At 36.6% G+C, this 22033-nt stretch overlaps 1 protein-coding gene across 12 annotated transcripts in view; it reads right to left on the reverse strand.

Moving 5' to 3' along the window:
* The window catches only part of LOC102391025 (EF-hand calcium-binding domain-containing protein 13), a 96719-nt gene that overhangs the window by 52289 nt on the left and 22397 nt on the right, over positions 1–22033 (reverse strand). For 7 of the 12 annotated variants that reach the window (XM_044938836.1, XM_044938842.1, XM_044938838.1 and 4 more), the window contains 5 exons: positions 21765–21863; positions 19585–19638; positions 18772–18885; positions 4922–5026; positions 530–637 (listed from right to left, as the gene is read on the reverse strand). In XM_044938836.1, the coding sequence (XP_044794771.1) occupies positions 530–637; positions 4922–5026; positions 18772–18885; positions 19585–19638; positions 21765–21863 (480 nt within the window). The remainder of the gene's footprint in view (positions 1–529; positions 638–4921; positions 5027–18771; positions 18886–19584; positions 19639–21764; positions 21864–22033) is intronic. The other 5 variants (XM_044938835.1, XM_044938839.1, XM_044938843.1 and 2 more) reach the window with 5 other exon arrangements.

Raw genomic sequence — 22033 nt, forward strand, 5'->3', positions numbered from 1 at the left:
GGAGGTAGTGCATTAACTAGATTAATGTATTAGTCAGGGTGCATCAGAAATACATACAGATAAAAAGGGCTTCACATGGAGGAGAGATTGAGAGAAGATAAAAGTCTAGAGGTATGTCTTGTGTGTGAAACTACCAATAGTTCAACATGGTCTGAAGAGGAAAAAAAGAAGAGAAGATATCAAAGAGGCAGATGGACTGAGAAGGCCTCATGCACTACGAGGAGAATCTTTGAATTTATTTTAGAATGAATTTCGGGAGACAGAGGGATGAACAAAAGAATGGGCCTGCTGATTTCTCTATATATAATTTTTCATATCCTTATTATTTTTGCTTTCTTATAGATGTATTAGAGCTTTGACAGCACCCTCTGCAATTCTTGGTATGGAGAGGGAAAATAGATGCTGATGTTGGATGAACTGTAATACAGATCCAAGATTTATTCTGACTTTAATACTGGAATCCTTTCCAACCTTTCTAACATGTCGATTAAATTTATTTTTTAAGAACCAGATGTAAAACAGTGCTCACGATCAATTTGTAGGTCTTCTGACAGCTTTGCAAGTTCCTCTTCTGTGAGGGCAATTCCAAATCTTTCTAGAGTATTGTCCAGGTTATTTATATGAACCTTCCCCGCTTCTGAGAGAGACAATGTAGGAACAGGAAAAAAGGGTATTATACCAAGATTTTCCATGAGTAATATTATTATTAGTATCTTTATTGAACATAGTGATTTCAATTTAGCTAAGAAGGCAATGGCACCCCACTCCAGTACTCTTGCTTGGAAAACCCCGTGGATGGAGAAGCCTGGTAGGCTGCAGTCCATGGGGTCACGAAGAGTCAGACATGACTGAGAGACTTCACTTTCACTTTTCACTTTCATGCACTGGAGAAGGAAATGGCAACCCACTCCAGTGTTCTTGCCTGGAGAATCCCAGGAACGGGGGAGCCTGGTGGGCTGCCATCTGTGGGGTCGCACAGAGTCGGACACGACTGAAGCGACTTAGTAGCAGCAGCAGCAAGTTGAGACTACATTTCTAAGAATTTCCTTCCCTGTATGGATTTACTTATTAATTTATAATTTATGGTTTTTTAAAAAATACTTTATTTTTTTAGAGCAGTTTCAGGTTTACAACAAAACTTTGAGAGGAAGGTACAGAGATTCCATATACCCCCTACCCCGACACATGCACAGCTTCCTCCATTAACAACATCATTCACCAGAGTGGTACTTTTTTTTTTTAACTAAGGATGAACCTACACTGACACATCATAATGATCCAAACTCCATAGTTTACCTTAGGATTCCCTCTTGATGTCATATATTCCATTGGTTTGGACAAAGTTATAATATATTATATCCATCATTATAATATTATATAGAGTATTTTAACCACCCTAAAAATCCTCTGTGTACTTCCTAGTCATCTCTCCTCCTCTCTCTCTTTCTGGCAAATATTGATCTTTATATTATTTCCATGGTTTTGCTTTTCTCCAAATATCACAGAGTTGGAATCATACGGCATGTAGCCTTTTCAGATTGACTTCTTTCACTTAGTAATATGCACTGAAGATTCCCCCATGTCCTTTCATTGTGTAATAGCTCATTTCCTTTTAGTGCTGAAAAATATTTCATTATCTAGATGTACCTGATGCTGGGAAAGATTGAAGGCGGGAGGAGAAGGGGACGACAGAGGATGAGATGGTTGGATGGCATCACCGGCTCAATGGACATGAGTTTGAGTAAACTCTGGGAGTTGGTGATGGACAGGGAGGCCTGGAGTGCTGCAGTCCCTAGGGTTGCAAACAGCTGGACATGACTGAGCGACTGAATGGTAACTGTAACCACAGTTTACTTATCCATTATCTACTGAAGTACATTTTGGTTGCTTCTAAATTTTGGCAATATGAATAAAGTGGCTTTCATCTCTGTTGTTTTCATCTCTGTTGGATAAATACCAAGGAACATGATTGCTGGGTTGTATGGTAAGAGTATGTTTAGTTTTGTAAGAAACCACCAAACTGTCTTCCAAAGTGGCCATACCATTTTGCATTCCTACCAGCAGTGTTTGAGAATTCCTGCTTCTCCACATCCTTGCCAGTATTTGGTTTTGCCAGTCCTGTATGGTTTTGAGGTAGAGGTGGCCATGGAGAAACTTGCATGATATTTCGGAAGCAAAAGTGAAGCAGCAGCCACTGCATACTGAAAGGTCATGTAGAGGGCCAGGCACCACCACAGCTTGCCATTTCGTCTTTGTCTATCTACAAGTTTGTTCACCTTTGTTGGCCTGAAGCAGCTGGGCTTGCAGCTCTCCCAGTTCCTGCCAAATCTCCTCCTTTTGCTTCTCTGAGTCCTGGGTCAGCCATGCATGCAGTTTCATGGCAAAGGGTGCAAGTTTCTTTTGTAAAAACTGTTGTTGGAGTTGGAAGTGGGAAAAGATAGATAGGGACCCCAGGCTGTCTCTGTGGATTCGTTTATCCTCACTCTTGTCCACTTTGTGTCCAGTTTTTCCTCCAAATTTCTGGTTCTGCTGATCTCCAGGGACTTTAGACTTGCCACTACACACAGAGGCAGCTACCTGTACAGACTCTTCTAATGAATGAATTTCTCCTGAAGCCAGCCATAAAGGCTGAAAGAAGTTATGCTTTTTTTAAAATGTGAAGACAGCAACCCGAGTCTTCAAAGAACATGAAAAATCAAAGAAACACATCACTAAAGGAACACAATAATTTTTCAGTAGCCAAACCTAAAGAAATGAACATCTGTGATCTATCCAATAAGATTTCAAAATAGTTGTTTTAAGGAAGCTTAGTAAGTTATAAGAAAACACAGAAAGATAAGTCAATGACATCAGGAAAACAATAAAAAGCAAAACAAGAGGTTTAATAGTGATCAGTTCAGTTCAGTTGCTCACTTGTGTCCGACTCCGCGACGCCATGAATCGCAGCACGCCAGGCCTCCCTGTCCATCACCAACTCCTGGAGTTCACTCAGACTCACGTCCATTGAGTCAGTGATGCCATCCAGCCATCTCATCCTCTGTCGTCCCCTTTTCCTCCTGCCCCCAATCCCTCCAGGCATCAGAGTCTTTTCCAATGAGTCAACTCTTCGCATGAGGTGGGCAAAGTACTGGAGTTTCAGCTTCAGCATCATTCCCTCCAAAGAAATCCCAGGGCTGATTTCCTTCAGAATGGACTGGTTGGATCTCCTTGCAGTCCAAGGGACTCTCAAGAGTCTTCTCCAACACCACAGTTCAAAAGCATCAATTCTTCGGGGCACAGCCTCCTTCACAGTCCAACTCTCACATCCATACATGACCACAGGAAAAACCATATCCTTGACTAGACAGACCTTTGTTGGCAAAGTAATGTCTCTGCTTTTGAATATGCTATCTAGCTTGGTCATAACTTTCCTTCCAAGGAGTAAGCGTCTTTTAATTTCATGGCTGTAGTCACCATCTGCAGTGATTTTGGAGCCCAAAAAAATAAAGTCTGACACTGTTTCCACTGTAGATATTATGAAAAAGAACCAAACAGAAAATCTGGACCTGAAGAATACAGTGAACAAAATGAAAAAATGTAATAGATCAGCAGAAGCCTGATCAAGCAGAAGAGAGAACCTATGAAGTATTAATAGAAGATAGGTCATTTGAAATTATCCAGTTAAAGGAGAAAAAAGAATAAAAAAGAATGAATAAAACCTACACAAACTATGAGATACCACTAAAAAAGACAATCTGTGCAATACTGGAAACCCATAAGTAGAGAGGGAGAAAGGGGTAGAAAGCTCATTTCAAGAAGTAAAGACTGAGAGGTTCCCAAATCTGGGGAGAGATTTGGACATTCAAGTTCATTCATGAACCCTCACCCCCTCCAATTTCTACACCAAATCAATATTCCCAAGATGCAATGAAATGACTGTCTAAAATCAAAGACAGAGAAACTCTGGGGATAGAATATACAGCAAAGTGATTATATTTAACAGTATTGGACAGATGATATACACAAAAGTTGCTAAGAGAGTAGATCTTAAAAGTTCTCACTAGGACTTCCCTGGTGGTCCATTGTTTAAGAATCCACCTGCCAATGCAGGGGATACAGGTTCGATCTCTGGTTCAGGAACATTTCACATGTCATGAGGCAACTAAGCCCATGCACCACAACTGCTGAAGCCCACACTCCACAGCAAGAGAAGTCACCACAATGAGAAGCCATACACAGCAATTAGAGAATAGTCCCCACTCGCTGCAACTAGAGAAGCCCCACATGTAGCAAGAAAGACCCAGCACAGGAAAAGATAAATAAATAAAAATTTTTAACGGTTAAAAAAAAGTTCTCATCAAAAAAATTATGTGAGGTGATGGCATTTTGCAATATGTAAGTGTATCAAATTGTTACATGTCAACTATATATCAGTGAAGTTGAAAAGAATATCCTATTGCCAATTGACTATGGAAGAATATATTTATATTTAATGAATAATATATTCTATGTTATTATTTTACCAATTTTTATCACCTTCATGAGGACTAGAAAGAAAACCTCAACATAAAAGTTATATCAATAATATGAATTTTACTTATAGTTCTGTAATATTTGAAACCCATATATATTGTGATGTAAAGAAATTCAGAAGTACCATTATCTAAAAAGCCTGCCTTTTTCTATTCAAAATGTGGAAGGACTGTCTGTTACTGACTATAATATAGGTAGAGAACATAAAGACATACAAACAGAGTGCAATATTTTCATGTTGATTTTGATAACTGGCTGCTTACATGCTGCATCCACATTTACAGCTTCTTGATTACTGTCAGGGTAGATTACCATTCCTAAGGTTCCTTTTCCTAGGACCTTTTGTGCCAACAGTGCTTATGCCTAAATTCTCCCAGTATCTAGCCATAGTACCCCCAAACTTGCTTACCATCAACAGGGAGATTCTGAGTCAGATCCTTAAGTTCCTCATCTGTAAGCTTGATTCCCATATTGTCCAGTATAGTACTCAAGCTGTTGACACTGACTTTCTTACCTAAGGAAAGAGACAGTCCCTGAAGAAAATTACATAACTCCCCAAACGTAAATCTTCTGGAGACACATACCATGTTGTGAATTTCATGAACACTATATGTCAGTGCTCACAAAGATGGCATATAATTTCAAGGAGGTCATATATTCTTTAAAGCCTACTCACAGACTCCCCTTTGTATATGTGGGCATGTGTGCTCAGTTGCTTCAGTTGTGTCTGACTCTTTGTGACCCCATGGACTGTGGCCTGCAGACTCCTCTGTCCATGGGATTCTCCAAGCAAGAATACTGGAGTGGGTTGCCATGCCCTCCTCCAGGGGATCTTCCCAACCCAGGGATCGAATTCAAGTTTCTTATGTCTCCTGCATTGGGAGGTAGATTCTTTACCACTAGTGCCACCTGGGGAGCAGCCCCCCTTCATATCTACTAGGGTTAAGAATGTTTATTTTAAAATGTGAAAAAGAAAAACCCTCAACAATTTTGGTAAAGAGACTAAGGACTTTATGCCTATAAAGAAAATCGACTATGAAATTAGAATTAGGGTTACTACCTTGAGACTTGTCTTGGGGACCAGCCCATATAATACGAAGTTTCAAATAGCATTGAATAAATGCTAAGAGAATTCTAGCTCTGGAGGCAAACATTCTTTACTTCTGAACACCATGATTTGATGATTCAGCTCTTAGTTTAGTTTTTTACTGTGGCTGATTAAAATCCCTGAATAACCGTTAATCTTTGTTGCTATTTTTTTCTATGCAAATGTGAAATTTGATATCTCTTTTCTTGAAAGTTTGGAAAAATCTTCAAAAAGTGGAAGACTTTCTAGATATAAAGTAGATCAGCTGCTAAACTGAAGCTAGATCTTCAATGGAAGCATAAATTTGCAATCAGTATATATGAGAGATGGAAGCCCTCACTAATTTAATGTCTTGGAAACTATAATTATGAGGATCCCCCATTTGTCTTCATTCTCATTATACTTCTCAATTACCTTTAAGAGACTTCACAGCTTCTAGCAACCTGTTTTGAAAGACCTTGTTATCATCTGTAAGAAAAGGTAGAATTTAAGTCACCTCTCAGGGAAAACTGGCTTTTCAGGATTTTTAGTAAAAATTTCTACTATAAAAAAATTTTAGAGAAAACTGGGGATGTTTAGCACAATAGGCACTCTACAATGTGCACATCCCTTCCCCCCAATCCTGCCTTTATTCATGTCTAAACTATCAACCTTTTTCTTCTGTCCACAAATGCTAGATTAATCACTTCTTTTTCCTCTTGATAAGATGATTCATCAAAATACAGGTTTTGTTTCCCATGAGTCATCATAATTAGGATGTTGCTTCCCAATCTAAAAGTAAAATTGCATGTATAGGGATTCACTTCAGGTATAAATGGACACTAAAATATTTTTTTGAGATTGACTTTCTATTTTCTGAAGCTTAGGAAAAAGAAGGATTTTAGAGGGTCTCACAGATAGAGAAGCTAAAGCTCTTTTTGATTATACTGATATTTGTAATGTTTACCATCAAATGACAGAATTTTCACCAATTCCTTGTATTCTCTATTTTTGAGCTCAATCCCCATGTTTTCCAGGTCAAGTTTCACATCATTGATATCAACTTTTCCTCCTTAATAAAAAATATTAAAATAATGGCATACATGGAATAAAAGTACAATCAAATGATTGTAAATAATGAAACTAATTTATGATGCCAGTACAGTATGAGTATGGGTTGGGGGAGTAACAGTCACTAAGCTCTGACCAAGTGCACAGAGATAACGTTGCTCATAGAAACACAATTTGTTCTCTAAGACTGATACAAGAGGGCACTCTCAATGGTGGCCATGAAAACATGCCTTTGGGACTTCCAACTGCAGAGAACATAAGTGACCAAGGGCCCCAGCTGCTGCTTTGGAATTCATCCCTGTTTTTGTACTAAGGCCATGCCTCCAACAGGTTTCTCTTACCCAGTGATTGAATGCTGCACTCAGGGAGGCCTATTCCTGGGGGAGAGGGGACTGACTTTGGCCACAGGATTCCTTGAAGACTTTGCAGACCTTCCTTAGATTGAATGGCAATATAGGATGCTTCCACTCAGCTTTTTCTTCCTTTCTCTCTTTAGCTGTCACATTTGCATTACAGTCTGAGAGCCTCTAGGCTTTTTAGGTCACCTCCCTATTGCTCTTACACAGGCTTTCCCCCTAATAATGTCCATTAATGTTTAATTCTGCCTTGGCTTTTGCTTTCTTGGGAGGCCTGTACTAACACATTCAAAGGGACAATGACAATAAATGGATATTATATCCCTCTTGTCAATTAGGAAACTGTATATGGCTTATCCTAACAATTCTATCAATATGTACAACCTATCATCTTTCTTTTGGAAAGTTACCAGGGTCTTTTCTAAAGATCCATTTCACTTTTTATTATAGATTTTGGTGTCTCAAAATAAGAGAAATGAAATGTATAGTGGAAAATACATAAGAAAATACTCCTGGACATACAAACATTAAATAGAAGTTAAGTGACAGAATTATCATATAGTTAATTAAGGTCTGAAGAAAATGCAATTACTATAAAAATTAGGATGCTAGGTTTATACTAACTTCTCCCTCACCTGCAAGAGCTTTGACTCCATCCATCACCTTAGCCAGATCAATTTTTCCATAAGCTATAAGAAAAAGGGCCAGTTGAGACATGTAATCAATGTCAAGAGCTCAGAAGAACATAAAAAGGATGGATACTGATAGGAAATTTCAGATAAATTCCATTGATACCAAAATCTTACCCAGACTTTTATTAAATCTCTGAATTTCAAGGGTTTTGCTGATCTCTCTATTTTAAAAAATTAATTTATTTGGAGGCTAATTACTTTACAATATTGTAGTGGTTTTTGTCATCATCGACATGAATCAGCCAGAGGCGCACATGTGTTCCCCATCCAGAAGTCCCCTCCCACCTCCCTCCCCATCCCATCCCCCAGGGTCATCCCAGTGCACCAGCCCTGAGCACCCTGTCTCATGCATCGAACCTGGACCGGTGATCTCTATATTTTTAAAAAGATGTGTACTGGGGTTTGCACAAGGAAAAAGGTACATTTTCCAGTGTTTTTGGACCACTGATGTTGGTCAGCTGTTTGGTAATACTTACTCCAGGTCTGCTGTCAGCTATTTGTGCCATAACTCAGACAGGAGCACTAGTGCAAACTAGGTAGTTAAATGAATGCCTCCCTGGGGCATGCAGTGCCTGAGAGAGTTAAAATATAAGCCTTTGAGGGGTTATAAGTTCAGGAATGATCTGGACCAACTTGCATTTTATTTTTCTTTAACTTGAATTTATAATTACTTTACTACAAATTACATTTATATTGAAACAGAGATAAAAGTGGTATCATCAGGGTTTCCCTGGTGGCTCAGTGGTAAAGAATCCACCTGCCAATACAGGAGACAGGAAGATCCCACATGCCACAGAACAACTAAGCTTATGTGCCCTAACCATTGAGCCTGTGTTCTAAAGCCCAGGAGCCAAAATTACTGAGCCCACATGCTGCAACTACTGAAGCCCATATGCCCTAGAACCTGTGCTCTGCAACAAGACAAGCCACTGCAATGAGAAGCATGCATACCACAACTAGAGAGCAGCTCCTGCTTTCAGCAACTAGAGAAAAGCCCAAGCAACAATGAAGATCCAGCACAACCAAAAATAAAATAAGTAAAATTATTTTTTAAAGTGATGTCATCAATATGGCGAGTAAGATAGGTTAACCCCAGCTTCAGTTCCTCTCACAAGACCAACTTGCAAATATACATAGACAAGACACTTTTGTGAAAATCCCAGAATACATTGGTGAGGCTAAAGCACCTCCCTGGACCACAGAGATCAAAAAGGACCGCATTAGAGGTTGAAAGGATTAGCTGCATTCTGACACTGTTGCTCCTCTCCTAGGTTGGCAGAGAACTACACCGAGAGGGCCGCCAGTGCTTATGGTTTCTCCAGCAGGAAGAAGAGAGCCCAGGGTGGAAATCTAACTCCCCCATCATTGTGGTTTGCTTGCTGGGAGGTCCATGTGGGTCTCGTCTCACAGGTATTGTGGGGAGAATCTGTCGGATTTGATCACTGGAGATCAAATTGAGCTGGAGAAGAGGAGCAGGGAACTCAGATCTTGGCAGACTGTGTTTCTCCTAGCAGTGGTGCCTAGGAAAATACCCTAGCAGAGGCTTTGCCCATCTGCAGAGCCAGGCTGGTTGGACCCTCTGGATAGGGAACTCAGTGTACAATTCTGCCAAGCTGTTCTGCCACTCTATTCATGCAGGGAAGCTAATTATTAATAGAAGTCCTAACTACTGCTGAATATAGCCCCCAGCTTTCCCCAACCAAGAAGCCTAACTAAAGCACCCAGGAAGCTGAGTCCCCATCCTATGTTCCCACTCATAGTAGCACTTGAGCAGAGAACCCAGCGAGTGTCTATCACCATCTTCAGAGCCCAGTTAGTAGCCCCATCTGATCAGGGAGCTCAGGGCAAATTCTGCATGTTTGGGTCCCTAGTCAATAAGCCATGCTGACCCTGGAGTCTGCTGCAACCTTACCCAGTCAGGGAAGCACATTCATGCCCCCCACCCCCACCTACTGTTGAGTTATCCCTCAGTCCTGCAAAATCAAAAAGCCTACTGAGAGCTTCTGGGAGACTGTAGACCACCCTACAGCCCTGCCTGCAGCAGTGCCCAAGCAGAAAGCCCAACAGTAGCTCTGCCACGTGCAGAGCTGAACTGGTGACACTGTCTGGCCAGGAAGACTGATGAGCAGTCCTACCTGATTTGAGCACCCAGTCAATGAGTTGTACCAGTGATGGAACGTACCTACAGCCCCAGACCCAGGATGGGAAGCCAATTCAAGGTCCGGACTAGGGCTGTATATAGCTTCTGGACCCATCTGATCAGGAAGCATAACAAGAACACCAGGGAAATTGCACAGTCAAATCTAAAGACTGACTTAAAATGCCACCTGAGTGTAGCCAAAAAATTGGACAGTTTAAGAGAAATGGATAAATTCCTAGAAACATACAACCTACTAAGATAGAAACATGAAGAAACAGAAAATCTGAACAGACCAAAACAAGAAAGGATACTGAGTCAGGAATCAAAATCCTCCCAAGAAAAGCCCTAGGCCAGTGGTTTCCCTGGCAAATTTGACCAAACATTTAAAAAAAAGTATTAACACCAATCCTTCTCCAAATCTTATTAAAAAATGGAGATGTGAACATTCCAAAACTCATTTTATGAGGTTAACATTGCCCTGATATAAAAGCTATATAAGGGTACTACAAGAAGAGAAAACTATAGGGTAATGTACCTAATGAATATAGATGCAAAATTTTTCAACAGAATTCCAACAAACCAAATTCAACACTAAAGGAATTATATACCATGATCAAGTGGCATTCATCCCTCATATGCAAGGTTGGTTCAACATATGCAAGGCAATAAACACAACATTAACAGAATAAGAAATAAAAATCACATTATTGTCTCAATAGATGCAGAGAAAGTATTTCACAAAATTCAGCACTCATTCATAGTAGAAACAGTCAATAAACCTGGCATAGAAGGAACTTAATATAATAAAGGTTATATATGACAAGCCCATAGTTAAATCATATTCAGTGGTGAAAGACTGAAAGTTTTTCCTCTAAGATCAGGAATAAAACAAGGGTGGCCACTCTCATCAGTTCTATTCAACATAGTACTGAAAGTCTTAGGCAGAGCAAATAGGCAAGGAAAAAAAAAAAGGCATCAGAATCAGAAAGAAAAAAGTTGTCTCTATGAATAATTATATATATATATATATATATATATATAATCCTGAAGACTCTGCTAAAAATGTTAATTTTTATAAACAAATTCACTAAAGATGCAGAATACAAAAATCAACATATGAAAGCAGTAGTGTTCCTATACACTAACAATGAATTACTGGAAAAAGAAATAAAGAAGGCAACTCCATTGATAACAGCAACACAAACAATAAAATACTTAGGAATAAATTTAGAGGAGACAGAAATAAATGGAGACATCATACATTCATGGATTAGAAGAATTAATAATGTCAGAATTTCCATACTACCCAAAGTCATCTAGAGATTCAATGCAATCTCTACCAAAGTTCCAATGTCATTTTACAAATGCATAAAACAAAATCCTAAAATTCATTTGGAACCACAAAAGATCATCAATAGCTAAAGCATCCTGAGAAAGAAGAACAAAGCTGGAGGCATCACATGACCTGATTTCCAACTATGTAACAAAGCTATAATAATCAAAACAGTATTGCACTGGCATAGAAACACATGCTTAGACCAAATCAAAGAGGATCAAAAGCCCAGATATAAACCCATGTAAATATATATGGACAACTAATATTTGACAAAGGAACCAAGAATACTCAATGGATAAAAGACAGTCCCTCTATTAAACAGTGCTGGGAAAACTGGATATTCACATGGAAAAGAATGAAACTAGACCTCATATCACTCACAAAATCAAGCTCAAAATGGAATACAGATGTAAATAAATGTACGACCTGAAACCATAAAACTCCCAAGGAAAACACAGAGAAAAATCTCATCAATATTGGCAATAGTTTTAAACATAAGACCCTTAAAGCCTGAGAAACAGCATAAAAATAAGTAAGTGGGATTATATCAAACTAGAAAGCTTCTGCAACACAAAAGAAACAATCAACAAAGCAAGAAGGCAACCTAGGAAATGGAAGAAAATATTTACAAACCATAAGCCTGATAAGAGGTTAATAATCAAAATATGTAAAGAACTAATAAGCCTCAATAGCAAAGAAATCAAATAATATATTTAAAAGTGGGTAAAGGACCTGAACATTTTTTCCAAAGGAGATATTCATATGGCTAAGGTGCTCAGTATCACTAATCATCAATTGCACTCATCTCACACACTAGTAAAGTGATGCTCAAAATTCTCCAAGCCAGGCTTCAGCAATATGTGAACCGTGAACTTCCTGATGTTCAAGCTGGTTTTAGAAAAGGAAGAGGAACCAGAGATCAACTTGCCAACATCCACTGGATCATGGAAAAAGCAAGAGAGTTCCAGAAAAACATCTATTTCTGCTTTCTTGACTATGCCAAAGCCTTTGACTGTGTGGATCACAATAAACTGTGGAAAATTCTGAAAGAGATGGGAATACCAGACCACCTGATCTGCCTCTTGAGAAATCTGTATGCAGGTCAGGAAGCAACAGTTAGAACTGGACATGGAACAACAGACTGGTTCCAAATAGGAAAAGGAGTACATCAAGGCTGTATATTGTCACCCTGTTTATTTAACTTATATGCAGAGTACATCGTGAGAAACGCTGGACTGGAAGAAACACAAGCTGGAATCAAGATTGCCAGGAGAAATATCAATAACCTCAGATATGCAGATGACACCACCCTTATGGCAGAAAGTGAAGAGGAACTCAAAAGCCTCTTGATGAAAGTGAAAGAGGAGAGTGAAAAAGTTGGCTTAAAGCTCAACATTCAGAAAACGAAGATCATGGCATCCGGTCCCATCACTTCATGGGAAATAGATGGGGAAACAGTGGAAACAGTGGCAGACTTTATTTTTCTGGGCTCCAAAATCACTGCAGATGGTGACTACAGCCATGAAATTAAAAGACGCTTACTCCTTGGAAGGAAAGTTATGACCAACCTAGATAGCATATTCAAAAGCAGAGACATTACTTTGCCAACAAAGGTTCATCTAGTCAAGGCTATGGTTTTTCCTGTGGTCATGTATGGATGTGAGAGTTGGACTGTGAAGAAGGCTGAGCGCCGAAGAATTGATGCTTTTGAACTGTGGTGTTGGAGAAGACTCTTGAGAGTCCCTTGGACTGCAAGGAGATCCAACCAGTCCATTCTGAAGGAGATCAGCCCTGGGATTTCTTTGGAAGGAATGATGCTAAAGCTGAAACGCCAGTACTTTGGCCCCCTCATGAGAAGAGTTGATTCATTGGAAAAGACTCTGATGCTGGGAGGGATTGGGGGCAGGAGGAGAAGGGGACGACAGAGGATGAGATGGCTGGATGGCATCACTGACTCGATGGACGTGAGTCTGAGTGAACTCTGGGAGTTGGTGATGGACAGGGAGGCCTGGCATGCTGTGATTCATGGGGTCGCAAAGAGTCAGACACAACTGAGCGACTGATCTGATCTGATCTGATCACTAATCATCAGAGAAATGCATATCAAAACCACAACGAGATGTCATTTCACACCTGTTAGAGTGGCCATCATGAAAAAGAGATAGCAAATACTGATGAGGATGTGGAGAAAAAGAACACTTATACATCGTTAGTGAAAGTGTAAATTGGTGCAGCCACTACAAGAAAAGAATATGGATATTTCTCAAAATAATGAAAAATAAAACTGTGATATTATATTATCCAGCAATTGCACTTTTGGATATATATTTGCATGAAAAAAATCACTATCTTGAAGAGACTTCTGTATTCCCATGTTCATTATAGCATAATTTACAATAGCAAAGGTATGGAAAACAGTCTAAGCATCCATCAAAAAATGAATGGGTAATAAAAATACACATACACACCCAGAGAGATACACAATGGGTTATTATTCAGCCATAAAAAGAAAAAATTTGCCATTTGCAACAATATAGATGGACTTTGAGAGCATTATGCTAAGTGAAATCAGTCAGACAGAGAAAGGTAAACACTTATGATCTCACTTATATGTGGAATCTAAAAAACAGTTCATAGAAACAGAGAACAGATTGGTGGTTACCGGCAGTAGGGGTTGGGGAAATGGATGAAAGTGGTCAAAAGGTATAAACTTTCAGTTAAAAGATAAATAATTTCTGGGGATATAATGTACAGCATGATGACTACAGTTAACAATACTGTGTTATATACTTTACAAGTTCCTAAGTAGATCTTAAGAGTTGTTATAGGTGATATATGTTAACTAAGCTTGTTGTGGTAATCATTTTGCAATACACGTGTACATAAAATCACTGTATTTAAACTTACAGGATGCTATATGTCAACTATATCTCAATAAAATTGGAAATAAGAAATAGAGATAAAAATCAATGTATAGATACAAAATACACAAAACATCTACATTTCATCCTTACCCAATCTCTTACTCTTGGGTTCTGCCCCTCAACAGTAACCACTTTTTGCTATTTTTTTTCAGTTCTGGTTTTTTGCTTCATAATTCTAAATGATATGATTGTTCCTGTATTTCCTGAATAATCAATACTATAGAATGTCTATCAGTTGTTACAAAATACAACAATTTATTTCCTTTCCAATACTACTTTGTCCCTTAATCCCTTTTTCATATTTTTGGGGAATATTTTAATTTAAAAAAATTTATAGGTTTTTTAATAACTCTAAAATTTACTTATTCCTTTACTTCTCTGGTTCATTACCAAATACACCTATTTTTCTCTTTCTGCTTCTGGGCAACCTGTCTTGATTAAGAAAGTCTCCCTCAAACCAATATTTTAAAATATTCTCCTAATTTTTCCTAATATCGTATTTTACATTGAGAGTGTCAAATCACACAAAGTGGTTTTTTTCCTGCTTATATTGTAAGATAAGGGGACTTCTATATTTTTTAGATGGCAAGTACTATTTAAAAATCATTCTTTAATAAACATCATGTTATCCATTATACTAGATTTATTTTAAAACTGTTTAGTAGTCTATTTAAAGTCTACATATTTATCTATTACTTGCCAGTGAAATTTAGTTTTGGTTATGGTAGTTTTATAGTAACTGCTAATATCTGATAAGGCAAATCTTTCTAGTTTTCTTTCTCTTGACTTCTTGGATATAGTTGGGCATTTATTCTTCCATTTGTTCTTGAAAATCATTTTAAAAGTTCTTATAATAAAACTCTATTGGATCATATGGTAGTTCTATTTTTAGTATTTTGAGGAATCCTCATATTATTTTCCATGTTTTCCCTAGTAGCTCAGCTGGTAAAGAATGCACCTGCAATGCAGAAGACCCCGGCTCGATTCCTGGGTTGGGAAGATCCCCTGGAGAAGGGATAGGCTACCCACTCCAGTAATCTGACCTGGAGAATTTCATGGGGTAGCAAAGAGTCAGATATGACTGGAAGACTTCTGCTTTCATATTATTTTCCAAAGTGGCTGCACCAATTTACGTTCTCAACAACAGTGTTCTAGGTCTTCCTTTTCTCCACATTCTCATCAGTACTTATTTTAACTTTTTTTTTTTTTTTCCCAGTCATGCCATGCGGCATGCAGATCTTAGTTCCCTGATCAGGAATCAAACTCATGACCCTTGTAGTGGAAGCATGGGGTCTTACCCACTGATTGCCAGGGAAGTTCTATTTATTGTTTGCTGTGTTTTTGATGATAGCCATTCTGATAGGTGTGAAGCGATATCTCTTTGTGGTTTTGATTTGCATTTCCCTGATGCCTAGCAATGTTGAGCAGCTTTACGTGTGTTTTTGGCCATCTGCATGTCTTCTTTGGAAAAATGTCTATTCAGGTCTTCTGTTTGTTTTTAATCGAGTTTTTTTTTAATTGAGTTGTATGAGTTCTTTATACAAATGTGGATATTAACCTCTTATCAGATATATTATTTGCAAATGTCTTCTCTCATTCAGTAGACTGCCCTTTTGTTTTGTTGATGTTTTCCTTTTGCTGTGTAAAAGTGCCTAACTTTGATTAGGTTCCATTTGTTTATTTTTGCTTTTATTTTCCTTGCCTGAAGAGACTGATTCAAAAAAATATTATTAAGACATATCAAAGAATGCACTACTTAAGATGTTTTCTTTCAGGAGTTTTATGGTTTTCAGTCTTACTTGTAGGTCATAATTCATTTTGAGTTTATTTTGATACATGGTGGGAGAAAATGTCCTAACTTAATTCTTTTACATGTATCTGTCCAGTTTTCCTAACATCACTTATTGAAGAGACTATCTTTCCTCCATTGTATATCTTTATCTCCTTTGTGGTAGATTAATTAATTATATGCGTATGGATTTATTTCTGGTTCTCTATTCTGTTCCATAGATCTATGTGTCTGTTTTCATGCCAATACACCATACTGTTTTGATCACTCTAGCTTTATGGTATAGTGTGAAGTCAGGGATTGTGATAGCTCCCGCTTTGTTCTTTTCCCTCAAAATTGCTTTTGGTATTTGAGGTGTTTTGTGGTTCCATATGAATTTTAGAAATTTTTGCTCTAGTTCTGTGAAAATTGTCATGGGTACTTTGATAGGGATTACATTAAATTTGTAGATTGCTTTGAGTAGTATGGATATTCTTAACAATGTTAACTATTACATAATTCAGCAATTCCACTTCTAAGTATATACCTGCAGAAGACACTAATTAGAAAAACTGCATGCACCCCGATGTTCATAGCAGCATTATTTGCAATAGCCAAGATATGAAAGCAATCTACGTTTCCATCAACAGATGAATGGATAAAGAAGATGTAGTGTGCAGTGATAAGTCATTTTCATATCATGAACCTTAATATGATGCTACAAGAATAACACTCCATCTTTGTGGTGTTATTTTTGAAAATTTATATTCCCTGGTATAATTTTGAGAAAACATCAACTTCAAACTGAGGGATTTTCTATAAGATATATGACCAGTACTTTTCAAAATTGTCAAAGTCATGAAAGATTAAAAATTTGTCAGATTGAAGAGGATGAAGAAGACATGATGACTAAATGCAACATAGGACTTCAGCAGATAAAAGACATTAATGGAAAAACTAGGGACCCCTGAATAAAATCAGTAGCCTAATTAAAAAAAAAGAAGATATGTTGTGTATGTGTATGTATATACACACACATATATATACATACACAACACACACAATGGAATATTGATCAACCATAAAAAAGAATGAAGTTCTGCCATTTGCAATAATATGGATGGATGGGATGGTATTATTCTTAGTGAAGTCAGAGTGAGACAGACAAATACTGTATGTTTTTACTTAAATGCAGTATCTAAAAAATATAACAAACACGTTAATACAACAAAACAGAAACAGATTCACAGATACAGAGAACAAACTGTTACCAGTGGGGAGGGGTGGGAGGGCAGGACAAGAGAGAGGAAGGGGATTAAGAGACAAAACTATTAGGTGTAAAATAACAAAGCTATAAAGATATAATGTACATCACAGGGATTATAGCCAATATTTTATGATAAATTTAAATGGAGTATAATCTATCGAAATGTTGAATCACTATGTTGTATATCTTAAACTAACATAATATTGTGAATCAACTATACTTTGATAAAAAACCCCATTGGGATTTTATATAAAAATATAGGTATATAATATAGAAATATATACACACACAAAATATAAATGTGTACATATAATTTTAGAATAATTGATATCTTTATTTCAGTAAATCTTGAGACATTTTCCATCTCAGAGCAGTGGTTTATAATCCATTATTTTCCATCATTGAGGGGATATCCTCAGTGAAAAGAAAAGAAGGAAGGTGATCCAGTTTAATATCTTTGTCAGTTGGTTCTCTGGCTAATGATAAGGAAGAGTCTTTATGCTTGAAATGCCCTTAGCAGTATATCTTTGGCTAAGAATTAATCTGTAGCAAATAGCACCCATGAGCTGTAAGGCACGGTTCCCTGAATAATGTCACAAAGACTATACAACTTTCTGGAGATGCTTCATAATTTAAATGCTCCTACTGTGTGAGGTGATTTATAGAGACTTCATTTATTCTCAACCAGAACAGCATGTCCAACATGGGAAGAAAGAAACTATGGAGTTTCCCTTGACATTTCAGACCTCTATTTTTTTTTTTAATAATGCTTTTATCCTAGACATCATTTGGTGAAGCTTGACACTAAGTAAGATCTCTGATTTATGTCAGTCTGATTTAACAATCTGAACCTGAGTGTTAGTTTACCATTCAAGAACACGAATTAACTTTTTATGTTCCTTATTAAGATTTTACTCTATACAGATCCTATTTCTTGTAAAATGCATTCTTAGATAGTTCATGGGTTTTGTTGAAGTTATAAATCAAGTACTTTTCCTATTTGGTCATTGTAAGCTTTGGGAAAGCCACTGAGGTTTGCATATTTATCTTGTATTTAGTTACCTGAACCAAAATGGCTTATCTAATACACAATAGGGCTTCCCAGATGGTACCAGTGGTAAAGAAGCCGCCTGCCAAAGCAGGAGACATAAGAGACATGGGTTCGATCCCTGGGTCGGGAAGATCCCCTGGATGAGGAAATGGTAACCCACTTCAGTATCTTTGTCTGGAGAATCCCAAGGACAGAGGAGCCCAGCAGGCTACAGTCCATGGAGTTGCAAAGAGTTGGACACGCCTGAAGCGACTTCGCATGTATAAGACTCAGTAATTATAATAGATTTCTTTTAGTTCGTGTTCTGTGTTTCTTAGAGACACAATCATATCATCTGAAACTAAACGTAATATTGTCTCTTTCTCAGTATTGTTTCATCCCATTTCCTCATTGAAGTAGCTGGAATCCTTAAAACAATGGTGAATGACAGTAACAATAGTTGGCATTTGTAGCTTTTTTTTTTCTTTTAAGTTTAGGGTACCTTAAGATTTTAAACTTTTATGTTATTACCAACTAAATCAAATTTTAGAAATTCTCAGCTGTAAGACATGGAGAAAACTCCCTTTGGAGACTGACAATGCTACTTACTATTCATACCATCAACAGGTAGATTTTCATTTAGCTGTTCAAATTCTTTTTCAGTGAGTTTGATATCCATTTTTTCTAGAAGTGGTCTCAAGTTGCTGATGTCAACTTTTCCCCCTTAAGAAAGACAGAAAAGTAACATGAAAGCCACTGAATGATCTAAAACATGAAAAACACATTTGTCTTTAAATGTCTTTCATGAGTATGTATAAGTATTATAATAAAGAGACAACAAAAAATAAAATTTGTATATTTGTATTGTTATTGCCATTTCTGATAAGAAGACGATAGCTTCCATTTGACTTTTCCAAGAGTATAGAGAAAGTCAATAGGTACAAGAACATGGAACACATTTCCTTAAAACCTATACTGGTGACAAGTCTACATAGAGAAGACGTTCTCAAGAAGGTTATTGGGCCGAATGGTAACTGGACCTGGAGAATCCTCATCCATTACTCCCAGTAGTCCTGATTTACTGTACAAAGTAGTTTTATTTATTTTTTTGGATCAGACTCCAAAATTGGCTGTCATTGTTGCTGAACAACTTTTCTAAATTCAGTGGTGATGTTAATCTTCCACTTCAATTTTTCTTTGCAAAATTACATACCAATTATTTACCTGGGAGCAATACTAGAAAAATTCCATGTATGGTATTTCCTATGAAGATAAAAGTATACACATCATTTCTGTGTAAAATGAAAATACATTGAAAGAAGCAAAAATAATGAATAAAAATATAAAAAGGATAAAGGATTCAAAATCTTATGAAAAGACTGAAGATATCAGACAAAAAAATCAATACATTACAATTCTTACTTCTGAAAGATGTCACACCCTTTAGTGTTCTATTTTTATGCACCTTTCCATCACCTGTTAAAAAAGGGGGTTTGGATTATGATACAGGGAAACTGATAATGGAATTCACAAAAATAGAATTTATTTCTTATATTTAAGAATAATAATAATTTGTCCTAGAATACTTTTATCTGTTTTACCTTGAAGTAGTAATAACATTAAGAAATACTAAAATCTTTAAAAATAAAAAACTATTCATACTTTGTCCCACAAAGCCATTTTTTTGTAGAATCCTACCATGCTGAATATACATGATCAGGTTCTTTAAAAAAGTGTTTCATGCCCATTTATACATGCATGTTTATGTCCATTGTCAAAAGTCCATTTTCATATTAGGTGGTCTTTTTATTTAAAAAAAGATCTTTAAAAAGTTCTTAATTATCTCTTTGTTATACTTGTTGCAAATAATTTCCAAGGTTGGTATTCGCTTTTTATCTCATGCAGAAGTATTAAGTCTTGTCAATTTATTATTTCTGGATGTTGAGTGTTAATATTTCTGCAGTTGATTCAGGAAAAAAGAATGTATGTACGTGTGTGTATTTATTGGAGAGAGGAGTATGGATAGAGAGAGAAAGTATGAATAAATGATAAAGCTAATGGGCAAATTGTAAACGAATTGTGAACCTGGGTAAAGGGTAGGAGGGAGTTTTTTGTACTCTTCTTAAAACTTTTCTAAAGTTTTAATATTATGTTTAAATAAAGTTAAAATACTAGAAGTCAAAAAATCCAACCATCTAAACATATCAAAATTATTTTGGCAGCAACATTTGGGTCAAGAGGAAAAATGAAACTGTAAGCTAATTAACAATGATGATAACAAGAACTATATATCTGATCCCATGAAATAAGGCTAAAGCAACAAAAATGAAAACAGTCAATCATTCAACTTCAAGAATAATAGAGAATGAAAATGTTCCAAAGACAGAAAAAGGAACTGACAAAAATTATAGCAGAAATTAATACATTAAACAAATAGTAAACAACAAATAAGTCTAAGAATTGGGTTGTTTGTGGGGTAGGAAACAATAACACAGATTAATTGCTAGGAAGTATAACTGAGAAAAAGATAAAGCATAAATACAGTAAATCAGACTGAGATTGACCAGTATCAAACTTAATCTTCTAATTGTGCTGTGACTATGTAAGAGAATTATATGCATGTATATGTGTATATATATGTGTGTACATACATATATATTTAAGATAATGCACACTAAACACAGTGTGCATTAATTAGAAGATTAAGATTGATACTGAATGAGACTAGGGAAATAATTATCAATACAGGGGAAATTTTAAAAAGTTTTATGAGGACATTTTGCCATGCTCTTTGTTTTGAAGCTGGAGAGTATTACACTTCATGAAGTAAGTCACACAGAATGATAAATACTGTATATTTTTACTTATTGTGGAATCTAAAAAATAAGACAAGTGAATGAATAAAATCATTGCTTATCATGGCAATTTTCACAGGAAATTTCAGTGATTCTTAAACCAAAATCTACATGACACTGTCAGAGTCAGAAAGTAACAAAAATAGTACAAAGAATTCTCATATAGTCTTTACCCAGATTTTTCAAATGTTAACATTTAACTATATTTACTGTATCATCCTTTCTGAAGGTGCATATTATTTTTTTCTGAATGTTTGCAAGTGAATTTGCAGGTACAATGCCCTTAACCACTAAGTACTTTAGTGTGCATTATCTTTAAAAAAAAAAAAATATATATATATATATACACATATACATGTATATAATTCTCCTACGTAGTGACAGCACAATTAGAAGATTAAGATTGATACAGCACACCTAACTAATCTACAGAGTTTACTCAAATTTTACTAGTTGTTCCATTAATGTCAATATATAGCAACTAAGAATCAATTTCTCATGTTTCTTTATTCCTTAATCGGGGACAATTCCTCATTCTTTTTCCATCATGATTTTCACATTTTTGATGTGGACAAGCCATTTATTTTGTACAATAGCCCTCAATCTGGGTGGTGGACTTTTAGAAATAACCCAGAGTTTAAATTTTAAATCCTTAGGCATTAAATTCTAAAGCTTTATAACTTCCCTCCCAGGCTTACAAGGTCTAGTTGTTCAAAGGAAGGTTTCAGCAGCAGTTTTTAGGCTTACCACTAACTGGCAGTGCTTTCATCAGCTTTGCATATTCTGTTTCTGGAAGTTCAATTCCCGTATCACTCAGCACATTTTCCACGTTATTGATATTTTCACCTTTAAAAAGTTAGAAATAATTATACTTATTAATGATGATTCCAAATTTGAGGTTGAATAGCAAAAAGCACAATGAAGTCCCCATCTATATAGTCTTGGGGGAAATCAGAACTCTTAATTGTTTCTTCAATACTAACAGACAAAGGTTCTTTTTAAATTATGAGAAAAAA

Source organism: Bubalus bubalis, chromosome 3, assembly GCF_019923935.1.
Source record: "Bubalus bubalis isolate 160015118507 breed Murrah chromosome 3, NDDB_SH_1, whole genome shotgun sequence".
NCBI classification, from domain to species: Eukaryota; Metazoa; Chordata; class Mammalia; order Artiodactyla; family Bovidae; genus Bubalus; species Bubalus bubalis.